A 26,307-nucleotide genomic window follows, 5' to 3' on the forward strand; every position below is an offset into this window, starting at 1 on the left:
TGAAATCTCTCTACAGTGCAGTCCTGTAAAGACAATATCTTTAGGCCCTACAGGTTTACATAGGATGTTTTTGGCAAAATTAAGCCAGTATTATTCTGAATCAGGTGGAAATTAGAGTTATGCTGGTGTACAAAATTAGAACTGGTCTGAGAACAAGTATTCTTGGAAAAAATGAAGGGGAAGTTATATGATGGAAAATGCTCCTTGTTCAGATATTCAAGGAGCTAAAGTGATTCAACAAGAAGGCAGACTTTGACAGAGATTAAACAAAGAAACTTGAGAGGGAATCAAAAAGTATCTTTGACAAAGCTCTGAGAACTAGGTTGAAGGTCCCTTTTTTCTAAGGGAAACCACATAGACAGGTTCACTAATGAGACTGCCTTCGGGGAATAGAAAATGTGCAACTGCAGAGCCAGGCAGGTGAGTAGTCTGTACTGTCTGAGAGGTAACGGAGATGTAAAATTTGCACATATAAATAATTTGCACGTAGTCCTTTCTTAATCCTGCTATAAGGAATTCAACGATAAAGGATTTGGAAGCGGATAGTGAGTTTATACCCTGAGATTTGCAGCAGTTTATAAAAGCTTTCTATATTCATTGGTAGGTAAGGAAGAGAGACTTTTTTCCCCCTAGGTTTCAACAGAACGTCCACCATTTATGTGAGTAACATCATTTTAAGAGGCCTGAATTTTCTAACAGGATGCAGTTCAGCCCAGACTAAAGAATAGATGTAAAAGAGGGTTCTGCTTAAATAGGGTGAGGAAAATTATGATTCTGTGTGTGTGTGTGTCTGACAGATGCATTATAATCAGGGCAATTAGGACTGACTGGCCAAGCCATTGTGCATCTTCTTGACATCTCAAGCAAGAAGTCAGAAAGGAATGAAGACATTAAAGAGGATGGGGTGGGGCTAACAGGGGAAGTACTGTGGAGGATAAATGGTCAGAGGACCAAGCCAGTTGGGTGGAAAGGACTGGTAAAAGTGAACAGAGGTTGGAAAGTGCCAAAAGGGAAGACACAAAGAGAAGAGTTGTGATAGATGATGGGAGGGGAAGTAAGGTATCTAGGTATCTGCCATAGTGACAGAAGTGGGCACGACTCCAAAAAGCAGGAAGTCCAGTATTGCTGTCTGTGGCCAATATGAGAAGGCTGGTTGCTGCTGTGGTGGGGGCCACTCAAGTCTAGGGGCTTCCAAAGACCAATGGTCACAGAAACTTCTTGGCTATTCCTGGAACACATGGCTGGAGGAGAGGAAGGTGGGAAAACCACTGAGGCTGGGTGCCATAGAATGACTGTTGTCCAGTCTGTTGGGGCTGAAGGGAAAGACAGATAGACTCTGCACTCACCAGTGTTTGTTGCCAGTGATTGACTTCTGTGATGGTAGCTTGTGGAGTGGAGGGGCTTCTGAGGAAGGTAATTGATAATGGGAATGGGGTGCACGTCTTGCATAGTCTGCTCATGAAGCAGGAGAGTGACATTCCATATTGTGAGATAAAGTGCTTTGGGTGCAAACGTTCTTCTTACTGTCCAATAGAGGAGTTTATTATTTCTGATTATATTTTTCCCCCCTTTGACAGCTGACATAAGCAACAGTCATCCTGTAGCGGCTTTACAACAGAATTAGAGAAAGATGTTTCAAAATATTTGGGGAAAAAAGTCTTCTTATTGCATTTGCAGCTGTTTTGAGTTCCAAGTAGTTCACATTCATACTGAGACTAGATATCTTACTGGACCGTTTCCCTTAAATGAGAACTCCACCAAACACCACAAATGAAGACACTAGCACCTGAGGTAATTTAGATCACATGCAGTTTCAGCAGAGTGCTGTGGAAGATTCTTCTTGCATAGTCATTATCTTAATGAAAGATATTTCTTCTTTGAGTCTCTTAGTGAAAAACAGACCCAAGAGCTTGTAATTTTGTTCTACAAAGATGAAAGACTGCAGAAGTCTGAGAGGAATGATTGCCTACGTATCTGCACAGAAAACCATCATCTCTAGGAGATGAAGACCTTGTCAGCCAGTCACCTGGGAAGGTCTTTGAAATTGGTAGATCAAGCAAAAGAGACTCTGGAGTTTTCCTTGGGGTAAACTACAAAGTGAGAGATCTTATTCTGAAGTTAACCAGATGGGAATTTAAGAAAGTAGTATGGAAAAAGAGAAGTTGGATTAGCATTGATGTGTCTACCACAGACTTTTCAAGCTTTGATCAGAAGCTCATCATGGAAGCAATAAATCTAGAGACTTTATCTTCTTCATTCTGAAAATCATGATCATGGAAAAGACTTGGAGAGCCAGTGAGAGTCCCAGAAGTAACCTTTATTGCTTACAAGAAAGAAAAAAATTGAACTGGCTTAGATAGGTGGGATTATGAAAGTATCTCACCGTTATACATATATAGCATCAATTATCACTGTGGGCTGTTTCCTGAATTAGGAAAGTAAAGTTCTCCATCTTAAAACTTGACATGTTGATTCAAAAGTTAACAGCTAACTGCAAACTTGGTTGTTTTCTTTATCACTGCCAAAGGACTGTTTGTACTCTAATAATAAACAGATGGCAAGTTGTAATCATTACTACTGACTGGCTAAGAATTGTACCGATCAGCCTGGTGGGTGCATCTTGTTTGTCTCCTCCGTCTGTTATGTCTTAACTATTAGACTGTAAGCTCTTTGGTAGAGGGACAATCAATTAGAAATGTCTGTACAGTCACTATTACAAAAGGATCGAAATAAAGTAATTATCATCATGCTCAACACACAGAAGATATAAATCCCAGATTTACATATTTTGATCTTTTCTGAGCACTGGAACATAGGAACAAGGATTGAATGATGCAAAATAGGTTCTTCTGTTACTCTGTGAGATATCTTTTTTGAATTACTTTGTGTACATTAGACTTCCATTGTATTGTTCTAAAAGTTAACAAATATCTCATGGTGGCTATCATTATGAAAAGTCAAGCTAAATCATCAGTTTCTATCCTGCTATAGTATTAGTTTAATATTGCAGTAGAAGAAATTAACTGTGCCAATATTAAACACTAACTGTTGCACTAATCATTACAGTAGCATGATTGATGTTACGTCTTCAGCAACGGTGTGTGGAAATTTGTAAAGGATTTTCTTCATGGGCTCCATAAATGACTTCATAGTTCAGCAAATTATCTGACACCATAACAGAAGACTCAAATGGAGTTGAATAAAAAAAATGTTATTTTCAAATATATTTTTACAATATAGACAGAAGAAATGGCTCCCCGACTACAGAACTCAAATTACTATGCTGGGCCAAATAGATGCAATTTTCTTTTCCAAAAGAAATTAAAGGCAATCATACCACTTTACACAATTTATTACAACCTACATGACACTACAGTTCTTATACTTTTTGAACTATGTAATAATGAGAATTCTGAAAATACCTAGTAAGAGGATCCCTAACCTCTTTTTCTCACTGCACTGAGTTGCACTGAATGCATCCGATGAGGTGCATAGACTCTGATCTTGAGTTTGGAGGGAATCTGTTTGTGGGATATTTAAGACTATGGTATATCTATAGTATTTTATTATCAAAGTTAAATTAGGTCATATAAAGAACATTCACAGTGAATATTTTCCCTGCCCTCTCCCCGCAACTACCTGAGCTCATTGAAAATCATTATGCAACATTTTCTTTAATGAACACAGAAAAAAAATTGGTAATATCTGCTTTTCTATAAACAAACCACTTAAAAAACGTTGACTGTCAAGTGCGGCTATTACCTCTTACATTTAAATTGGAGTTGGATTTTTAAATCAATTCTTTTTAACATTTCTAAAACCAAGTACAACAGAAAAAAAGAAGACAATTTCTAACAGCATGTCAGTATTTGAATGTTGCTTAACATTTAAAAAATAGCATGCCACATTTTTGCCAGTCAGCTTGAAGCGTTCAGCAAAAAGGCACCACTTGACAAACCCTACCAAAATTGAAAAAGATTGATCACTGAGATAGGAAAAAGCAAAGTACACACACAATTTCACAGCAAGCACAGGCATATTAGAATAATTTCAGAACAAACAGTAATGTTGACAGACCTGTGGAGGGAACTGCCTCCCTTTTTGGTCAGGGGACAGGACATAAGCAGCTTGTGTGTACGCATAGCTTTTGAAGCGAGGTTTAGGTGGTGAAGGGGTGTGCACGTGACCCTGTGCTACACTGACTGTGATCTAAGAAGAAGAAATTAAGGGGAAAAAAGCAGACATGCATTGATAAACATGTAGAGTACAGAAGTAAAGTATTGTTTTCAAGAACAAAAGAAGGGAAACAAGAGAGAGGGCACCAGCAATTGAATTTAATCTTAGAGATAGCGCTAGCATGCAGCAGTCAAAATTAGGCAGAAAGTAGGGAGGTGTTTTCATTTAGTCTGACATCCCATCACGAAAGGCAGAAAGACTTGTGCTTGAGCTGCCAGACATAATGCCAGTACTAAGTGAAAGATAATCCAGCTAAAACTGAAAACAAGTAACCTGCTAGTAAGTCTTGAATAAATGAAGCCAGCATCCATCAGGTCAACTACCATGAACGGGACTGAGTCTCCCATAAGCAAGACACAGAATTAACTCAATAGAGTGAGTAAATTAGGTCTAAGATTCTCCAACCACTTCAGCAGACATTGGCTGAAGGCAGACTCAGAAGCATAACTGAGGTAGCAAGCACAAGAGAAAGTGCCTGTGTGACTTTTGTGATCTAAAATGGCAAACTGTAGATAAGCACAGATGAGCTCAAATACTAGCGAGTTTAAATTAAACATCAACCAATAAAAACACATTTAATAAACAGAATAGACAACAGTTATTCCATGTCTTATGTCTATGTTATTTCATATAAACAGCATTTTTATTTCAACGGATCATTGTCTAGATTATTGATGTGTTAGAATGGCACAGCACTTTTTTTTAAAAAAGAGAAGCAACCATACTCGTTATTTAATAACATTTGCAACACCCTTACCTTTTATTCTGTTCCTTCTCAAAAACCAAAATATTTATGGAAGGGCTAGGCAACCTTTGGCAAGCGGCCCGTCAGGGAAAGCCACTGGCAGGCCAGGATGGTTTGTTTACCTGCAGCATCCGCAGATTCGGCTGATCGCAGCTCCCACTGGCTGCAGTTCACCGTTCTAGGCCAATGGGGGCTGCGGGAAGTGGCAGCCAGCACATGCCTCAGCCCACGCTGCTTCCCGCAGCCCCCATTGGCCTGGAATGGTGAACCGCAGCCAGTGGGAGCTGCAATTGGCTGAACCCACGGACGCTGCAGTAAACAAACCGTCCCGGCCCACCAGCAGATTTCCCTAACAGGCTGCGTGCCAAACGTTGCCAATCCCCGATTAATGACATGCTTTTGAAGAGAATATATCTGATGTTATAAAGTAGAAATACAAAGCAAAAATCCACTGAATTTTTACTTTAAAACAGCCCAATAAACTGCATGCAAAGCAATACAAAATAAAGTCTATGCAGACATTTATATTTGATAAATTTGTTCACTCTAGTTACAGATATGCCTGCAGACTTTTTTCCTTTCTCTCTTTGGCCCTCTTGAAAGTGTCATGTTTCTTAAAACTGTCATGTTGTGAGCAGAAATGTGAAAGAACTCACTGTGACAGACAATATCCTGTAAGATCCTGGACAAAACTTACTGAATTAAGGGTAGCATTTTTGCAGTTCTGGTATTACAAACTGAAATGTGTGTGCATTATCGTGAGATTGTATGGAACTTCTTTAGCAGGAAGACAAGATAAATGCAATCTCTGGAAGATACAAGGAAATACAAAGGCCTTTTTGGAACAATGTGAGTCAAATGTATTTCCTCAGGAAATACTTGGAGGTGAAGGGAATTCGAATTCAAATTCTTCCCCTCCAAACTCAGCCTTTTGAAAATACACCCTGGAGAGAGAGACTGTTTGGACATTAACAAATTGCTTCTGGAATCTCCAGATGAAAGGGTAGACTAAACTTGTCATGGGGGTGCTTGTTCTGAGCTAAAGCTGTGATGAACTTCTAAGTTCACAAGAACTCTCCTGTGGTGAGGAGTTGAAGGACTTATACTGCCAGATCCCATGTTAGAGTTGGGGTGATCTCTGGTAAGCTTTATTAGCACGTATATAGGTTCTTTTATTGTTTTTAATATAATTTTCTCTGTAATGCTTTTTACCTTAAAAATAGAAAACTTAGAAAACTGTGTAGTAACTTATATGTGTAGCAATCATGCTGTTATCAGTCTCTGAATAGAAAGCAAGCAGGTGTGTTTAGTCAGACTGTCTTTGCTGGGAAACATACAGTGAAGGCACAAACAGTACAACCTGGTAATACTGTGGTCAGAAGGGAGAGAAATGCAGTTCTTCACCTAAGAGAAGCAACAGCTGGGTGCCTGAGCGTGGGTGTCTTGGTGGACCACTAACTGGAAAAACAAGTGCAGTTGCCCTGAAGTGTGACACTCACCTGTTCAGAGAAGCGTTGTTGATGACGTAATTGTAGGTGTTCTTCTCTAGTGACTTTTGATTGCCGTGGCAATGTTTCCACTTCCTGGATGGCTTCAATGGTGACTTGCTGGGGTAGAACTTGGAAAAGTGATGTCACATACATTAAGATTGACTTCTTATCTGGATAGGCAGTTGCAATATCTGGAAAATATATTAACATAGATAATTTCTGTTTCCATACCAGTTAGTTTGCAATTAAAAAAAACAATCAATTTCAAAGGAAGTTGACAGACTAATGAGCAGTCGATTGTTCATGTGAGTCCTCTAGAGACTAATTAGAGCATTATATTCAGCTCCAAACTTTTCTATCAAACTTGCATACCAATGAGAAAGAGACAAGGTTTCAAATGGTAATTGTTTTTTCATTCACACAAATTTCTCTTCGGTAATTCTTCTTCAGTGTAACTGCAAGCACTGTACAGTCTAACTGAGTGACCTTCATTAAGTAGGACAAGGAACAGAAAATCAAGTAAGCTACATTTTCTTTTGGAACATGTTAATGTTGCAGTGAACATGGACAATCTTAGTAGTTTAATAGTTATAAAACATACAACATTTTAATCCTCTTTAGTTCTGTGGAAAAAATCACAGGTTTTTCTGCTGATTAGGTAAATGCAAAAGGTGAATGCACAATGTCTGAATTCCCTGACTCCTCAGAAATACTGTTCTAGATAGCCCAAGCTTTTTGAGGTCCAAGAAAGATATTTCATGAAAACAAAGTTTATGGATGTTAGATGTGATAGAATCATAGAATATCGGGGTTGGAAGGGACCTCAGGAGGTCATCTACTCCAACCCCCTGCTCAAAGCAGGACTGATCCCCAATTAAATCATCCCAGCCTTTGTCAAGCCTGACCTTAAAAAGTCTAAAGAAGGAGATTCCACCACCTCCCTAGGTAACGCATTCCAGTGTTTCACCACCCTCCCTAGTGAAAATTTTTTTCCTAATATCCAACCTAAACCTCCCGCACTGCAACTTGAGACCATTACTCCTTGTCCTGTCCTCTTCTACCACTGAGAATAGTCTAGAACCATCCTCTGTGGAACCACCTCTCAGGTAGTTGAAAGCAGCTATCAAATCCCCCCTCATTCTTCTCTTCCGTAGACTAAACATCCCCAGTTCCCTCAGCCTCTCCTCATAACTCATGCGTTCCAGTCCCCTAATCATTTTTGTTGCCCTCCGCTGGGCTCCATCCAATTTCTTCACATCCTTCTTGTAGTGTGGGGCCCAAAACTGGACACAGTACTCCAGATGAGGCCTCACCAGTGTCGAATATAGGGGAACGATCACGTCCCTCGATCTGCTGGCAATGCCCCTACTTATACATCCCAAAATGCCGTTGGCCTTCTTGGCAACAAGGGCACACTGTTGACTCATATCCAGCTTCTCATCCACTGTAACCCCTAGGTCCTTTTCTGCAGAACTGCTGCCGAGCCATTCGGTCCCTAGTCTGTAGCGGTGCATTGGATTCTTCCGTCCTAAGTGCAGGACTCTGAACTTGTCCTTATTGAACCTCATCAGATTTCTTTTGGCCCAATCCTCCAATATGTCTAGGTCCCTCTGTATCCTATCCCTGCCCTCCAGCGTATCTACCACTCCTCCCAGTTTAGTATCATCCGCGAATTTGCTGAGAGTGCAATCCACACCATCCTCCAGATCATTTATGAAGATATTGAACAAAACCGGCCCCAGGACTGACCCTTGGAGCACTCCACTTGATACCGGCTGCCAACTAGACATAGAGCCATTGATCACTACCCGTTGAGCCCGACAATCTAGCCAGCTTTCTACCCACCTTATAGTGCATTCATCCAGCCCATACTTCTTTAACTTGCTGGCAAGAATACTGTGGGAGACCGTGTCAAAAGCTTTGCTAAAGTCAAGGAACAACACATCCACGGCTTTCCCCTCATCCACAGAGCCAGTTATCTCGTCATAGAAGGCAATTAGATTAGTCAGGCATGACTTGCCCTTGGTGAATACATGCTGACTGTTCCTGATCACTTTCTTCTCCTCTAAGTGCTTCAGAATTGATTCCTTGAGGACCTGCTCCATGATTTTTCCAGGGACTGAAGTGAGGCTGACTGGCCTGTAGTTCCCAGGATCCTCCTTCTTACCTTTTTTAAAGATGGGCACTACATTAGCCTTTTTCCAGTCGTCTGGTACTTCCCCCGATCGCCATGAGTTTTCAAAGATAATGGCCAATGGCTCTGCAATCACATCCGCCAACTCCTTTAGCACTCTCAGATGCAACGCATCCGGCCCCATGGACTTGTGAACGTGCAGCTTTTCTAAATAGTCCCGAACCACTTCTTTCTCCACAGAGGCCTGGTCACCTCCTCCCCATGCTGTGCTGCCCAGTGCAGCAGTCCGGGAGCTGACCTTGTTCGTGAAGACAGAGGCAAAAAAAGCATTGAGTACATTAGCTTTTTCCACATCCTCTGTCACTAGGTTGCCTCCCTCATTCAGTAAGGGGCCCACACTTTCTTCTTGTTTCTAACATACCTGAAGAAACCCTTCTTGTTACTCTTAACATCTCTTGCTAGCTGCAACTCCAGGTGTGATTTGGCCTTCCTGATTTCACTCCTGCAAGCCCGAGCAATATTTTTATACTCATCCCTGGTCATTTGTCCAATCTTCCACTTCTTGTAAGCTTATTTTTTGTATTTAAGATCAGCAAGGATTTCACTGTTAAGCCAAGCTGTTTGCCTGCCATAATTACTATTCTTTCTACACATCAGGATGGTTTGTCCCTGTAACCTTAATAAGGATTCTTTAAAATACAGCCAGCTCTCCTGGACTCCTTTCCCCCTCATGTTATTCTCCCAAGGAATCTTTCCCATCAGTTCCCTGAGGGCGTCAAAGTCTGCTTTTCTGAAGTCCAGGGTCTGTATTCTGCTGCTTTTCTTTCTTCCTTGTGTCAGGATCCTGAACTCAACCATCTCGTGGTCACTACCTCCCAGGTTCTCATCCACTTTTGCTTCCCCTACTAATTCTTCCCGGTTTGTGAGCAGCAGGTCAAGAAGAGCTCTGCCCCTAGTTGGTTCCTCCAGCACTTGCACCAGGAAATTGTCCCCTACATTTTCCAAAAGCTTCCTGGATTGTCTGTGCACCTCTGTATTGCTCTCCCAGCAGATATCAGGGTGATTGAAGTCTCCCATGAGAACCTGGGTGTGCGATCTAGTAACTTCTGCGAGTTGCCGGAAGAAAGCCTTGTCCACCTCATCACCCTGGTCCGGTGATCTATAGTAGACTCCCCCCACGACATCACCCTTGTTGCTCACACTTCTAAACTTAATCCAGAGAGTCTCAGGTTTTTCTGCAGTTTCATACTTGAGCTCTGAGCAGTCATAGAATAGGATAAGTCTAGTTATCACATTCCATCTCTTTACTTGGACACTACCAGCAAGCATAGATGCTTTTGCAGGAAGACAAAGCGGATCTGATTTTCTGTGCATCGCTGTGATACACCAGCAGGAAAAAAAAAGGTTGATCTAACCCAACATTCAAGTCAATAACAATCTGTAAAAATGTAAGTAATGTGGTAGCTTTTTCAAGTAGTTCCTTTGTTATTTGGCATTAAAATTTACCTCCTGCACTCAGTTAAGTAAATCAAGATGTAAAAAGACTGTTGTATAAGAAATTTATCATTAATCAAAAAAATACTTAAACATAAGCTTTGGCAGAAGGCCAAGAGATATCCAGAGCAATGAGGTTTTACTGTCAAATCTCACCTAGCTTAGCTAAGAGCTCTAAGGTGCAGAAAAAGTTCAGTTCACATATTCATTTATTCATATCACGGGTGCAATAGCACTACCAGGTGGTATCTGATTCTCCTCCTTGGAATTTGAAAAGCACGAGAGCAGACATTATACATTAATTCTCCATACATTTTTGATGAGAAGGCAAAGGGCATCTGGCCCAACATGGCCAACTTTACCTTTGGTTTATCTTGATTCCACCTTTCTGATTTTTCTCCACCCTTCAATCACTTGTTTCCCCAAGACTTAAGCATTTGAACTAATTTGTTGTATACTTTTTCTTTTAATTAGCATTGCCCACTATATTATTCCATTGACTCATTACCATTTGTTTTACATTGTCCAATTTCTCTGACAAACTCATATTTGACAAAATATTATGTAGAATCTATTTTTATTGTTTGATTATACTGGAGCTTTGAAGTTCAGTTATATTCTTAGAAAGTGACTGCAAAAAATGGCATTTGAGTTCCTTGTTTACAGTATCAGTGATTGAAAGATCAAATATACTTGTTTTAAAATATAAATGATTTTTTTCTCCAAGTCACAGCTGGTTGAATTCTATAAGACAAACAAAAAACCCCACCAAACCAATCTTTGTGAATATTTTTGAGTTCTGAACAGCATTTTGGTTTCATCTTGTTCATATCTTTTTATTCACTATTTGCAAATATTTAAACAGAAATTTGTTTGCCCCAATGTCTGGCAAAAAAGAAATATAAGTACATGAGGAAGATGTGTTATTCTCCATTTGCTATTCGTGATGTTCCTGTTTAAAAACTTTTGTCACCTAATCAGAATGGCAGATACAATACCACATGACTAAACACACATCACAAGCAACAAATGGTCAAAATGAAGAGTTTGCAAATACCCCGTTGTAAGGGGCCAGGGCGTACACAGTCTGGCCTAACAGTCACAGCTGAGCTGAAGTCCAAATGTCAGGGATGGTAGTGGTGAGCAGATTCAGAGGAATCACCAGAGCTGAGATCAATATGCAAGAATCGGGGTCAAAGACTGGAGATCAGAGGTAGTATCAGGATGGATGGCCTCTGCCTTCTGGGAGGTCCATCTTGATGCCCTCAGGGGAAAGGATGTAACCCAAGAATTCTGTGGAGAACTGGTCATTTTTCCAATGTTTGCTTCAGCAATCCTTCAAGGATGGAATGAATGTAGTAACAATGCAGCTTAGGATTGTCTGAAAACACAAGTATGTCATTGAGATAATTGACTACATACTGGTCGCAGATGTTTCTAAATACGTCGTTCACAAACCACCGAAAGGTCGTGGGAGCACTGGTCAACCTGAATGACATTACTAAATATTCAAATTGCCCAGAGTGGGTTTGAAAGTAAGTCTTCCATTTGTCTCCAACCTGGAGGACCACTAGGTTGTAAGCATGCTGGAGGTCCAGTTTGGTGAAAATTCTGGCAGATCACACATGATCTAATAACTCCAAGATTAAGGACAGGGGATACCGGTTTCGGACCATCACCTGGTTTAAGGCCCGCTAGTCTACACAAAGGCATAGCATTCCATCCTTTTTCATAACAAAAAGGACCAGAGCCTAGGAAGGTGGAGCACCAGATAAAGCCCATGGCCAGGTTGCCCTGGATGTATGCATGAAGGTTGTTGACCATGCATAAATCCCTCCACATGGGACCTTTTCCCCGGATTGCAGGTCTACGTGCCAGTCATAATCCCAGTGCAGAGGTAGCATAGCTGCATTTTTCTTTTAAAAAACATCTGCATAATCCCAATATTTTTCAGAGAGATGGGGACTCAGGGTTGGGCGTGACGCCTTCTGGCTAGCTGCCACAATCTAGATTTCCCGCACAGGTGCTTTCAGTTCTGACTGGCTGCAGGAGTCCGGGACCAGAGGGTTGGCTGCATGCTGGCAGACCCTGAGGTAGTATTCAGAGGGAAAGTTGATTCTCTTCTCTCACCAGGAGATGCAAGGGACATGCTGCTTCAAACAGGCAATGCCAAGAAGGAGAGGGAAGTGTGGAGAATGGATCACGTTGAACTGTAGCACTTCCCAAGTGCTGGATTACAGAATCTGGGGTTACTGTTTCCTGTGTTACTGACCACAATGACAGAAGGGAACCATCTATCACAGGGGTCGGCAACCTTTTCGAAGTGGTGTGCCGAGTCTTCATTTATTCACTTTAATTGAAGGTTTCGCATGCCAGTAATACATTTTAACGTTTTCTAGAAAGTCTCTCTCTATAACTAAACTATTGTCATATGTAAACAAGGTTTTCAAAATGTTTAAGAAGCTTCATTTAAAATTAAATTTAAATGCTTATCTTACGCCGTCAGCCCCCTCAGCCCGCTGCCGGCCCAGAGTTCTTTTCACGTAGACAATCCTGAGCAGCATTGTTACTACAGTCATTCCATCCTTGAAAGATTGCTGAAGCAAACATTGGAAAAATGACCAGTTCTCCACAGAACTCTTGGGTTACATCCTTTCCCCTGAGGGCTTCAAGATGGACCTCCCAGAAGGCAGAGGCCATCCATCCTGATACTACCTCTGATCTCCAGTCTTTGACCCCGATTCTTGCATATTGATCTCAGCTCTGGTGATTCCTCTGAATCCTGCTCACTGACTACCATCCCTGACATTTGGACTTCAGCTCAGCTGTGACTGTTAGGCCAGACTGTGTACCCCGGCTGGCAGGGGGCCAGCAGGCACAACCCCAGACTGGCAGTGGGCTGAGCAGGGCCGGCGGCCTGAACCCCAGACCGGCAGTGGGCTGAGCAGCTCAGCCCACTGCCGCTCAGGCTGCTGCCGGTCTGGGGTTCCGTCTGCCGGCTCCTGCCAGCCAGGGTCCCAGCTGCCAGCCAGGGTCCCAGCTGCCAGCCCTGCTCATCCCGCTGCCGGTCTGGGGTCCCAGCCCTATCCACATTCATTAGGTACCTACCTTCTCCCTAGTCCTAGCCATTCTCTTCCTCTCTCTGCACTGAGATGAGGGTGGGAGTGTGCTGAGAACAGGGCTGGGGTGAAGGAGAAGGCTGGGGGTTGGGGTGCAGGGTCTGGCCAGGAGCTGGAATGAGGGAGGGGGCTCAGGGTTGGGGCAGGAGATTTGGGTGTGGAGCACTTACCTGGGCAGCTCCCATTTGGTGTGAGGGGTGCAGGTGGGAATGTGTGTGAGGGTGTGTGTGCAGGAGCTCCCGTTTGGTACTCAGGGTAGGGGTGGGGATGTGGGGGGGTGCAAGAGTCAGGGCATGGGGTGTGTGTGGGGGGGGGGCTGGGGATGTGTGAGGAGGGTGCAGGAGTCAGGGCGGGGGGCTGGTTATGCGTGGGAGGTGCCGGAGTCAGGGCTGGGGTTGTCGGGGGTTGCAGGGGTGAGGGCAGAGGGCTGGGGGTGTGGGCTGGGATCGTGGAGGTGCTCCCAGTCCCCTGCCCTGAGCAGCTCACGGCAGGGGCCTGGAGGGGATATGCCGATTCCACCCCCTTCGCCAAGGTCCTGGGAGCAGAGAGCACGCTGCGGCTCCGCTTTTCCCTCTCCCCCTCCATAGCAAGGGCTGTCAGCTGATCAGCAGCAGGGAGGGAGAGAAGGAGGGGCAGGAACCCAGCATGCTGGGGGAAGAGGCATGGGGAGGAAGAAGCTTGCCTGCCCTACAAGGAGAGAGCGGTGGGCGGTGAGTGGGGGTGGAGAGGAGCAGGCCAGAACGGGCAGGATTTTTAATGGAACGCTGCTGTCTGCTGGGGTCAGCAGTGTGCCATTAAAAATTGGCTTACATGCCGTCTTTGGCACATGTGCCATAGGTTGCTGACCCCTTATCTATCATCTTTACAAGGACTGATGTAAGCTTTAAATTGAGTGGGAATTGTAGCACTCAAGCAGCTTTACCATCTATGAAGTTACTGGTAGACCTGGAATTAATCAGGGCCCACTGAGGGAGAAATCCATTTGGCTCCATCTGTGGTATGTAACTGTATTTGTACTCGTAAGTGTGGGGAGGACCCAGGTATCCTGGATCAGGTTTCTCTTGAGGGCTAGGGATAGTGTCAGAATGTAGTGCCTTGGTGGTGCCCAGGCTGGCCCCATATGGCCTGGGCTCACTCGTTTCCCAATTCCTTTTGGGTCAACATCCAAAATGGGCAAGAGGCAATGGCATGTGTTGGTGCTTCACAATAAAAGCATATGTTGTTATGCCATCACCATTCCTTTTCTTCCAGGGTCAACCATCAGTGGCCCAGATCAACCTGCACCAGTGTGTAGTTGGAACCTGGGGGTTTTGGCATGGATAAAGTGGTGGTGGGGTGCCCCTCCTTTTCTTCTTTCACTCATGAAGCCAGTTGTCGATGCAAAGAGATTGATCAATGAAAGCATCCAAGAAGGTCAGAGTCTCAACATGGGTTGGTTCATTTTTTACTTCCTCAATAAGTCTACACCGAAAGTGATTCAGTTGGGCTGTCTCAATTCCACTCTATGTTAGCTGCAAATCGATAGAACTGGACATGAGGCACCTGGTTCCCCTTGCTGAAGCCTTCATAGTGTGGCTTCCGCTGAGCGACCACAATGAGGATTGTAGAAAATTGCAGGAAATGCTTGCAGGAAGGCATTCTAGTCCACTGTCCTGCTCCAGCAGGCAGAGGCCCAATCCAGCGCTTCTCCAGCTAGCCAATTCATCACTAAGTCCCACCTTCGCCTGGTACATTCAAGGGCAGAGCAGGAAAATGCAACAGCTCTGACTCAGGAACCCCCTGAACTTCTGATGGTTTCCAAAACCTTTGGGTAATGGGACAGCCCAAGCACAGAATTCTCTTCCTGGTACCATTGCAAGCTGCTCACGGAGTGATTTTCCTCTAGGAGCTGCGCCACTTAGGACCATAGTAGATGATTCTCAGTTTGGAGTTACATGACCCACTCCTGCAGATCTGGTTCCCTGTGGAGTCCTGTGGGTAATGGCAGACTCCACCCATTCCATATCCCTGTTAAGGGCTTCTATAGAGGGGTTGGAAGTGGATCTGGGCAAACTGTAATGTACCGGGACATAAGTGCTCTGGCCTAGCTGTCACAGCCGGGCTTGAGTCCATATGTCAGGGATAGTAGTCAGTGAGCCGGGATCAGAAGAATTACCAGAGCCAGGTTGAATGAACAAGAGTTGGGGTCAAAGTCAGGCTGGGGTTGGAAATTGGAGAGGAGAGGAATTACCAGGCTAGAGTCTGAAAACAAGCGTCATGGTCAGTCAGGCTATGATTGGAAGCCAGAGGTCAGTAGTTGCAGGAGGGCTGAAGTCTAAATTGTTGTCCAGACATCTTCCAGGGGAACCCTCTGGGGTTAAATAGGGCAGTTGGACAACTAGTGGGCCAAAGTTCCTGTCACTCTAGCTCCCTTGGGTGGTACTTCTCGTGGCACCTATTATCCACAGTACTTCCTGGATGTGGGTCTGCATGGTACTATGAGAATGTCAGTGGTCCCAGGCTCTGCAATCCTAGGTCCTAGTCCCCGCATCCTTATACCCATATGCTGAAAATGGTTTGTCCATTCTATTAGGCAAATACTCAAATAATTACAATATGCAGATATCAAGACAGACTGGCAATCAGGGGGAAGAGCCTACATTCTTTGGATTATTTAGTCACAAGAAATAGTTGATCATCTATTGCCAGACATGAAAAATCAACTTGGGATCTGAAAGGCAATCTGGCTGTGTTTTTTCTTTTCTTTCTTCTAAACTCTAAGTCCAACTCTTGAATCATCACAGCAATAGTGTTTTCTGTAGGAAAACACTCTCTTCTGTTAACCTGTGCTACCCTATTACATTCAGATTTTGCCCTGACACATGAGTAAAACTATTCTCTTAATCAGCTATTTGCCTGGAGGAGCTGAAAAGTACTACCAGATATGTAGACAATTTTAAGATCCTTAAGCTGTCCAAGATAAGGAAAACAAAAACAAAAAATTTACCAACTCAAGAGAAACATGACACCTCTCAGAATTACCCATATACCCTTTAAAATTATTCCTAAAAACTAGAATATTTAAGAAAGTTTCTCAGAGTTTCTAGGCCAACCCACTTTTGAGATAATGTTTTAGATAAAAAGTATTGGAAAGCTCTCCAAAAAATTTAAAACACCTTTATTTAAGTCTTATGTTCAGAAATGGCCCTTTCTGAATAGCCTCAAACTTTCCCAAAAATTTTCAGGCTAGAGACAAAAAGACTAAAAAGAATGTATTGAAAAAGTTAGACTAGCAGTCAAAACAGAATTTAAAATGGAAACAGTTACAACCTTAAATAACACAAACCAAATACTATGGCTCAAGAAGACTTCACCCAGTTTTCAAAACCTGTTCTCAAACTCTGGGAAGTTCACCCGTTATAATTTCAATGTACCTTTTCAAGTCACGGCTGAAAAGCTACTACTGCTGGAGACATATAAATTTTCAAAAGCGACTAGTGATTTTGGGAGGGCAACTTGAAATGTTTTACATAGTGTGACGGGGCCAGATGGCTATAGTAAAGTAGTGGGAGACAGATATATTAGCCCCAGGTTAAACAAATCCCTGTTACCAGGATAAGCAAATGGCAGCTGCTCCAGGTCAATTAAGATCTTTCCAGAAGGCAGGGAGAATGCTAGGTTGATTGGGACACCTGAAGCCAATCAGGGGCTGGCTGAAACTAGTTAAAAGCCTCCCAGTTAGTCAGGTGGGTGTTCATGTCAGGAGCTGTAGGAGGAAGACATGCTGTTGGAGAAACTGAGCAGTACAAACCATATCAGGCACAAGGAAGGAGGCCCTAAGGTAAGGGTGAAATAGATATTGAGGAAGTGGCCCAGGGAATTGTACACGTCCTGTTTCCAAAAAGTCAGCTACCATAGCTGCTATGATTAGGGTCCCTGGGCTGGAGCCTGGAGTAGAGGGCAGGCCTGGGTTCTCCCTCCCCTCCCCGATTAATCACTGAGACTGAGAGACAACAGAGACTGTGCGAGGGAAGGTAGCTTCCCCACACCTCCCTTCTGGCTTATGATGAAAATGGCTCAGTAGGCTGTGACCCTTGCCTCTAGAGAGAGAAGGGCTACGTGGAGGGTCACAGCGAGCCTCTGAGGCTAGCGAAATCCACCAGGAAGTGTGGGACCCATTGAGACAAGGTCAGAACTTTGTCATAACTGGTGTTAGGGGTGGGATCATCATTCACAGCGTGGCGGAAGAAAGAGGTTAAAAGAAAAAAAAAGTGCACTGGGTTTTGGGTTTTTGTTTGTTTCTTTGTTTTGTACCACAATGGAGGAGGTGGTAAGAGCTCTGTTACAAGCCCCCAACAGCCCAGCAGGAGGCCATCTGGGTTCAGGCAATGGTGCAACAGGAGTCTATGTGGCTACAGGAGGAAACCAATCAGTTATTAACGGGCCAGGCAACACAAGATCGTGCCCTCTTGCGAGAGGTAGTGGACCAGCTGAGGATCCTCACCACCTAGGCCCGGGGCGTAAGGGGACGTGAACCCTGAGGGCCACTGGTTGTCTGACAAAGACTATGTTGGAAGATGACGTAGAGGTATATCTCCTCTCATTTGAAAGGACTGCTTAGCATTAGGCGTGGCCCCAGGAGCAGTGGGCCACCATTTTCACCCCTTTTTTGTGCAGAGAGGCCCAGAAGGCCTAACTTTGATTGCCTGCCATGGATGCCATTGACTATACCCAGCTGAAGGCAGAGATCCTAGCACGATCAAGGGTGACAGCAGCGGTAAGGGCCCAGAAGTTCCATGAGTGGAAATACCAAGAGAACAAGCCCCCGAGGTCCCAGCTATTTCACCTCATACACCTCGTGCAGAAGTAGTAACAGCCCGGAGGAGATTTTGGAGACCCTGGTCATGGACCATTACATGCGGGGACTGCCACCAGAACTCCGCAAATGGGTAGGCCAGAACGATCCACCCACCTACGATGAGATGATCACGCTGACAGAAAGACGCATGACAGCCAGGGAACTGACCTGACTATGCAAGGAAGGCCCCTTTCGAAGCAAGCACCCGACCCCAACCCTGGAAGGTTGGGCAGCCAAACCCCCCCGGGTAGTTCTAGGTGGAAGAAGGGGGGCAGGCAGAAAAGCAGCGGGGACCCCAAAAGGAAGGGATTGGCCTGAGTGCGGTGAACACTGGGACTAAACCCCCCATCCCCTGTGATAGGGGAGTGATTAGAAGCAATTATAGATGTTATGCATGTGGGGAGTGGGGACACACAGCAGCACAGTGTCCCAGCACTGAGGACCTATGCAAGGTAACTTGGGGGAATGGGAGATCCCTTATCCCACCTTGCAGGGGTCGCATTAGCCCCACATAACTACATCAGGCCGATGAGGATAAACTGAGGATAAAGAGAGACTATAACGCTTGTGGACTCAGCAAGTGCTATCACCCTCATATCGGGTAAGCTGGTAAAAAGTAGCCAGCTGCTAGAAGCCAAACGCACAGCAGTGATGCGCATGCATGGGGCCATGAGCCATTACCCCACCATCCTGGTGGAGATAGAGATTCAGGGGAACCCCATTAAGGTGATAGTGAGCGTAGTTCCTAAACTCCCATATCCTGTAGTCATTGGGAGGGACTTTCCAGGGTTTAATAATTTACTCCCCACAGAGAGGCTGGAGGGAGGTGGGGACCCTGAGGACAGCGACTCATTGCTGGGGGAATGTCAACCCCCGCTGTTCACTGAGATTTCTCAGGATCTGTTCTCAGCTCCCCAAAAGACCCAGAAGACAAAAAAAGAGAGGAAGGCCACAAAGGCCTTGGGAACCTGGATCCTGACCCAGGGCCAGAAAGCTGCCTAGCAGGCAGATGGACACAAGCAGCCATCAGAGAAACTACCACCATGGAAAGTGAGCAGTAGGCTGGCCCCAGCCTTGACAGAAGCGAGCTGTTGGAAGGAGCAGAAGCCGACCCCTGGGAGCTGGGGCAGGTTAGTCCCGGGAGAGAGACTTTTGGGCGGGACCAGGCTGAGGATCCCAGATATGATAATGCCAGGAAAGAAGTGGCTGAGATAGATGGAATACCCATGGATGGGAAGGTCTGGGGTACAGGACCTTACTTTATAGTGAAGAAAGATCTCCTGTACCGTGTGTTGCAAATGCAGGAGCAAGAGAAACAACATCTGATGCCACAAAAACAACAAAAAAAGCTATATTGAGGAAAGGTCTTAAAGCATCTCTGGACTTCACTGTTATTGAGAACCAGTTAATCTTCTCTAAAGTCTTACAAGTTAAATTACCCACAGTCACCGTTTTGGAGGACACCTTGGGGTAGAGAAAACCCAGGCACAAATCCTATGGTGGTTCTTCTGGCCAAGAGTACATGAAGATGTCCGGCGACAGTGCACCTCTTGTCTGGAGTGACAGCTACATAGCCCTCGCCTACACTTGCGGGCCCCTTTGATACCTTTTCAAATAATAGAGGTACCATTTGAATGCATAGCCATGGATCTGGTAGGGCCCCTAGAGAAGACAGCTCAAGGCAACCAACATGTGCTTGTTGTACTGGACTGTGCAACCCAGTACCTGGAAGCCATCCTCCTGCGCAACATGGCTTCCAAGACAATAGCTAAGGAGCTAGTACAGATCTTTGCCCAGGTTGGGCTACCCAAGGAGATATTGATTGATCAAGGGACAACTTTCATGTCCAAGTTGATGAAAGATCTCTATTCGTTGTTCCACATACAAGCCCTATGGACCTCTGTATACCACCTGAAAACAGATGGCCTTGTGCAAAGGTTCAATTGGACCCTCAAGGCCATGATCAGGAAAGTGGTGAGCCAGGATGGGAAATATTGGGATACCCTATTGCCTTACCTCACGTTCGCCATCCGTGAGGTTCTGCAAGCCTACGTAGAGGGCGACAGTGAGCCTCTGAGGTTAGCAAAATCCATCAGGAAGCATGGGACCCACTGAAACAAGGTCACAGCTTTGTCACAGTAGGAAATAATCTTCGGAGAGCTGCATTCTATATACCAGAGCCTTTTAAGGTAAAAAGTTGAACACTCAAATTGTGGCATACAAACATCATGAGTGGCTTTTGGAAACATAGCCTGCAAAACAGATTTGTGCTAGGTCTAGAACCTTGATCTGCCATTGAGATGTACTAGTAAGTGGAAACTCACAATGCTAATTTCATCACTCATTTTAATATACTATGTAATCTTGTGCCTCTTGAACATTCAGCTATTTGGTTAACATGGTTCATCAGGTGCAGAAATAATCTGGGATTCAGCTACAGAACTAAAAAAAAGAACAGACGAAAACCCTAAATAATAAATGATCCCCTCCTTCTGCCTTCCCAGCTGATCTTTGTAATTTATGTGAGATTTATTAAGAAAATAATTAGCACTGCTAAGATTTTAGAGGGATCTCAGAGTTTTGATTTTCTGTAGCAAGCCACTTTAAGTTAACTCATGTATTTGTTCTTATTGAGGACTATTGAATGTAACAAAACTGGGAGCTTCTAAGCCAGTCTATTTTGGTGATATCCAATGTCAAAAAGAAGTCAGGCTTTTCATAAAGTGATATACCAGCCAATTTTATAAGCCTCATATTTCATAAGTGGCTTGTCATAGGCAGTTCATATTTTGTCAACAAGCTATCCTCTGTCAACAGACAACACATTTCCGGTTGAAAGGAACGTTTTGTAGAAATCAGTGAAGGTGGGAGGAGAGTGCTTAAAAGCTAAATAACCTTTGGGTTAGAAAATGGTATACAATCCTACTCAAACGCTATCCAGAATTTTATAAGATTAGAGTTCTATAGAAGTGTGTATAAATTACAAATATTTATAGAAATGATTAACGTTTCCAATTCTTAAAATGAGCTTTGGCTATAGTGAATCATAGGCTTTCCAAGGCATGGCATCTCAAATGGAAGAATTTTTTAGTTCAGTGATTCTCAAACTTTTGCATTGGTAACCCCTTTCACACAGCAAACCTCTGAGTGTGAACCCCTTATAAATTAAAAACTTTTTTATATTTAACACTATTATAACTGCTGGAGGTGAAGCATGGCTTGGGGGTGGAGGCTGACAGCTCACGATCCCTCATATAATAACCTAGCAACCCCCTGAAGGGTCATAACCCCCAGTTTGAGAAACCCTGTTTTAATTATATCTGTCCCTGTCTTCGCACATCCTCCTTTCTCAAAATTAAGATTTTCCTCTCCATCCCCTGAACAAATATATGTCTAGATTCATTTGGGGGTTGATTCTATTCACTTTTGGTATCAACCTGCTGGCAGAGTAGTTTTCAAGAAGTAGAAAGATTTGATACATTACAGGTAACTCTTTGCTATTGTATGTTAACTATTAAAGCATGTTCTGTACTTTTTAATGACATTTTGAGAACCTCATTTTGAAACATTTTGCATTATATAGGTGGCAGAAGCAAAACTGAATTCCGAGTTCTGTAAATGTGAAAATCCCTCTCATGTCCAACTACAGAAGTCAGATAGTCACTAAGAAGGAAATAAAGAAAACTAAAACTGAAAAATTCCTACACAATACATAAAACTCTGGGTTACTATAGCTGCTTTAACACACAATTGTTCAAAGTAGCGTTCCATGAATTCTACCTCTCATGTAATTCTTTAGGGCCTATTATACCATACGAATAGATTGCTCCCACTTAAAAATATTAATACATACATAGCACTGAAGTGGAGTAAATTAATAGCTCTGATGATAATTACCAAATGTTTATGACTTCCAGTGAATAACAATGGGACTTAAAGAAAAGGAGTACTTGTGGCACCTTAGAGACGAACAAATTTACTTGAGCATGAGCTTTCATGAGCTACAGCTCACTTCATCGGATGACTGCTCAAATAAATTGATTAGTCTCTAAGGTGTCACAAGTACTCCTTTCTTTTTGTGGATACAGACTAACACGGCTGCTGCTCTGAAACCAGTCAATGGTACTGAGGCCTCAAAGTGCATAAGTCATGTTTGAAAATGGGATTAAGGCACTTTTGAAAACAATACAGCTGTTTAGAAGGAACTTTCAAAATATGCAAAAATTAAATCAATTTACATTACATTGGAGATAAGGTCAATCTTATTTAAGTATGAGAAACATTAACTTCTATAATGTAAACTCTTCCTTGCAGGCACTATGTCTTCATATATGTTTGTTCAGGGCTGAACACATTGGGTCACCTGTCCTGACTGGAGAGCCTTAGGTGCTATTATAGTACAAATATTTAAAATGATGATAATGCAAAGCAGGACACAATGACATTAGTTGTCATAAGCAATTTTTAATTAATAATCTCTAAAGAAATCTTTGGAGTCATCTCTCAATGTGAAGGCTGAGGACAAATAAGCAGGTGCTGTGTTCCATTATGGAGGAAGTTATTTGATTTGGAAAGGTCTTTCTGAGACAGACAGCACAGCAACTTTTATATTATATATATATATTATATATATATATATATATATACACACACATACATACATACACACACACATTAAGTTATATAGATGAATTTCTGAGAGTTTTCCATTTATTATAAATGGTGCAACAGCATTTACACATCCTTATCCTTGAATAGCACAGTGAAGATTGCTTTCAAGACTCCCCAAATTGTTAATAATTTCAGAAAAACATTCGTGTTTCAGGAAAAAAAAAACAGATTGATTTCCCTATCTGTGAAAAATTGGAGTTCATATTTCCTCCTCAAAAAACCCCCCAGAACTTTACTAACAATTGTAGAATATTCTTTGTTTTCACAGAATTTCATTTTCAGGCTTCTTGTCAATGAAGGCAGAGTATAAAAAAATCCTTTTTAAAAAATATAGACAAAAATAATGGCATTTACAGGAAGTTTTTTTTCCAATATGCCTTAATCTTGAGATGGAGGAGATGAGTACAGTTTTATTATGAAACTATTTCTTTTAAAAAAAAATACTCTTATCTTGGTTAATCAGGCTGAGCAAAGTCTGATTAGCCAGCTGCCTGGGCAACCTTGAAACACCTCTGAGAAAGGTAAGCATAAAAATTCATTACCTAAACCCCAGGACACTGTTTTCAAGTTTACTGCCAATCACAGGAGAGTAACATGAATTGCTGGACAGGATTAAAATATAAATGACTTATACCAGGCAAGGTGTATGAATTCAAGGATAATGGAGATTGGTAAGGCTGTCCTGAAGCTCAAGTGGTACTTCACCCTCACCCAAAAATATCATCTCTTCAGAAACAGATCAAGATTCATTTACAGATCTTCCAATGAATTTCAGTTATTGGGGCAAGAGACTCCTGCCCCTGGGAACAATGAATTTAGACTGGGATTTTCTAAAGATACACCAAATGCCTCACACCCAGGGCAGATCTGCCTGATGATTTATGTGATTACCCATTTAGGAGACTCTGAGACCACCAACTGATTTCAGATATGCTACCAAAACCCATTTGGTGGTAACAGTTTTGCTCACTACTAAATTGGACCAGATATGACCCAGAATCCGCAAATAAAGTAATCCCCAAATGAAGTAAATAGTCATGCGGCAACAGAAGGTCAAAGTTAGCAAAAATCCTTACTCCAGTATATCAACATGGATTGTAAACCAACCAGAATGACAAGTAAGAATTCATTCCTGTGTGTGTATGTAAGAGATGGGTTGAAATCAAAACACCATATCCAATACCTCAAATCTGTGAAAATTTAGATCCAAGCTTTGTAGCTCATACCCACCCCTTGTGTATACTTATGATTCTCTCTTTAGTAGATCCCTCTGCATTCAATATAGTTGTGCCTGTATGACACAAACATGATTCAGCCTAGAATTCCGACCATAACTCTGAACTCTTCAGTCACAGATTTAATAGGAGCTGAATTGATTAATGCAATTTTTTGTCATTTAATTGTTTGAGTAGCAGTGTACAAGTAACAGCAGCAGACAGGAAGCTGGTGTTTTGTTTAATACTAGTACTAGTCCAGTTAGTAATGAGTTCTGACACTATATTGTTCTGTTTTGATGGATAGTGGATTAGAAATGCTAGACACAGGAACAGCAGCAGCTACAGCAAAGGTGGCTGTGGTGGGTTGGTCTATTGACATTTGGTTGGTGAACTGTAAGAATCTATAAAGCCTTTGGGAGAAAGGTTCACAAGTGCAATTCTAACCTATCCTTTAGTAATAACCTTTTAAAATGTATGTTTGGATTTTTTTCCTCTTTATTCTGAATTCATAGAAGACCAGGGCAGATTATTTTTCTTTTCTAGATTTTGTCCAATATGTAGCCTGTATAGTTAGCATTTATCTGCTTTTGAATTTTAAATAAAACTTCTAATAATAGTGTCAGATGGTTAATATCTATTGGTAAGTGATATTTAAAAAAACAGTATTTAGGAAATACTGGTTTTCTAAACAAACATTGGACATAACTTCAATAATTTCTCATTACTAAAATTCAAGGGTGTTCTGAAAATATTATATTATATATATTCAGAACACAATTTGATCTAATCCCCTTCCCTTCCCTGCATATTAATTGCCCTTTTTAAAAAAAATTGTTCTTAAGCATGGTTAGGAGATGACAGTGGTAGCAGATGACAGAACAAGGAGTAATGTCTCAAGTTGCAATAGGGGAGGTTTAGGTTGGATATTAGGAAAAACTTTTTCACTAGGAGGGTGGTGAAGCACTGGAATGCGTTACCTAGGGAGGTGGTGGAATCTCCTTTCTTTGAGGTTTTTAAGGTCCAGCTTGACAAAGCCCTGGCTGGGATGATTTAGTTGGGGATTGGTCCTGCTTTGAGCAGGGGGTTAGACTCTATGACCTCCTAAGGTCCCTTCCAGCCCTGATATTCTGTGATTCTTTGGTTACAGACTATGGAAGTGGACTGAGGAGAGGAGAAACCTCCTTCCTTCTGTGTTCAAAGATGAAGAGTGGGGCAGGGTGGCTCCAGGGCATTGGCAGAGGAGACAGAGACGCTGCCAGTTAAAATCAAGTCCAGAACAGGAATGATCATGGTAATCTAAGAGTTGCTCAGTAACATGTATGAATGAACACACTGATTACAGTCCAGTACCCAATGCACAGTTTTCTGCATAATATCCATTACTGCAGCTGAAACCCTTAACACCAAGTACAAGCAAGCAAGTTAAAGAATGAGAGAGCATGGACCAAAGTACAGTATACTCTAATTTCTGGAGAGTGGTCAGGCAGGGCAGTGAGCCTTGCAGCGACTCTTCAGGCTACGCCTTTTTGCAGGGTCTGGATAATCCATTCCCCCCAAGATAAGTAGGGAGGTGTCTGAGGAGAGTGCCACCACCCTCTGCAGAATCAAAGTTTTCTTTAAACAAACAAACAAAAAGGTTCTAGCTTTTATGGTTTCAAATATCCCCTTCCACCTGACAGGAGGGCAAACAGAATCAGTATTGTCTCCCTACATCCTCAGAGAGTAAGTTCCAGTGCCTCTGTTCCTGTTCAGAGCTTTCTACCTGTTGCACAATTGACACTGACAAAAATCAGCAAAACTCTCTCCCCCGAAGCAGCCAAAAAAATGGAGAGAGGAGCAATAGAACAAGACTACCCTCAACCTCTCATAGCAACCAGGAAAGTGGGCTAGGCAAAGGTTTGAAGGAGGACAACTGCAGAACAGGAGAGAATATGGAAGTCACAAAGGACTCAGGAAGTGCGTACCAGTTTTATTTTAATCATGTAAACTCAATGTGCAGTGGAGTCGAGGCAGAAGTACCAAGAGGGATGTTAGAAGCACTGATAGCCAAGAGTTTCAGAACAGATTGCCTGAAGTTAGGCTTAAATTGATGGTTAGGCAGCAATATAAGTAATTAGGAGCCTAAATATAGGCAGCCATTGTTAAAATCCTGGCCAAAGTAAGCAGAAGTTGTGGAAGCTCAGTTCCACTGAAAACTGGGACACTTATTTAGGTACCCAGTTATGGACTTAGGGAAAAGATTTTTCTAAGGCACAAATGTTCGGCACACATCTCCCATTGACTTACAGTGAAAGGTAGGCACCTGACGCCCTTGGATGCCTTTGAAAATCCCAGGCCTCAGTACCTAGCTTTAGGCACCAAGTT

At 42.9% G+C, this 26,307-nt stretch overlaps 1 protein-coding gene across 3 annotated transcripts in view; it reads right to left on the reverse strand.

Moving 5' to 3' along the window:
• Window positions 1-26,307, reverse strand: part of DMD (dystrophin) — a gene marked incomplete at both ends in the record, with an annotated part of 1,846,964 nt that overhangs the window by 1,363,154 nt on the left and 457,503 nt on the right. For all 3 annotated transcript variants that reach the window (XM_084636024.1, XM_084636023.1, XM_084636025.1), the window contains one exon: window positions 6,481-6,662. In XM_084636024.1, coding sequence (XP_084492150.1) covers window positions 6,481-6,662 — 182 coding nt within the window. The remainder of the gene's footprint in view (window positions 1-6,480; window positions 6,663-26,307) is intronic.

The sequence above is a fragment of the Lepidochelys olivacea genome (genome assembly GCF_965140295.1).
Source record: "Lepidochelys olivacea isolate rLepOli2 genome assembly, chromosome: 1".
NCBI classification, from domain to species: Eukaryota; Metazoa; Chordata; order Testudines; family Cheloniidae; genus Lepidochelys; species Lepidochelys olivacea.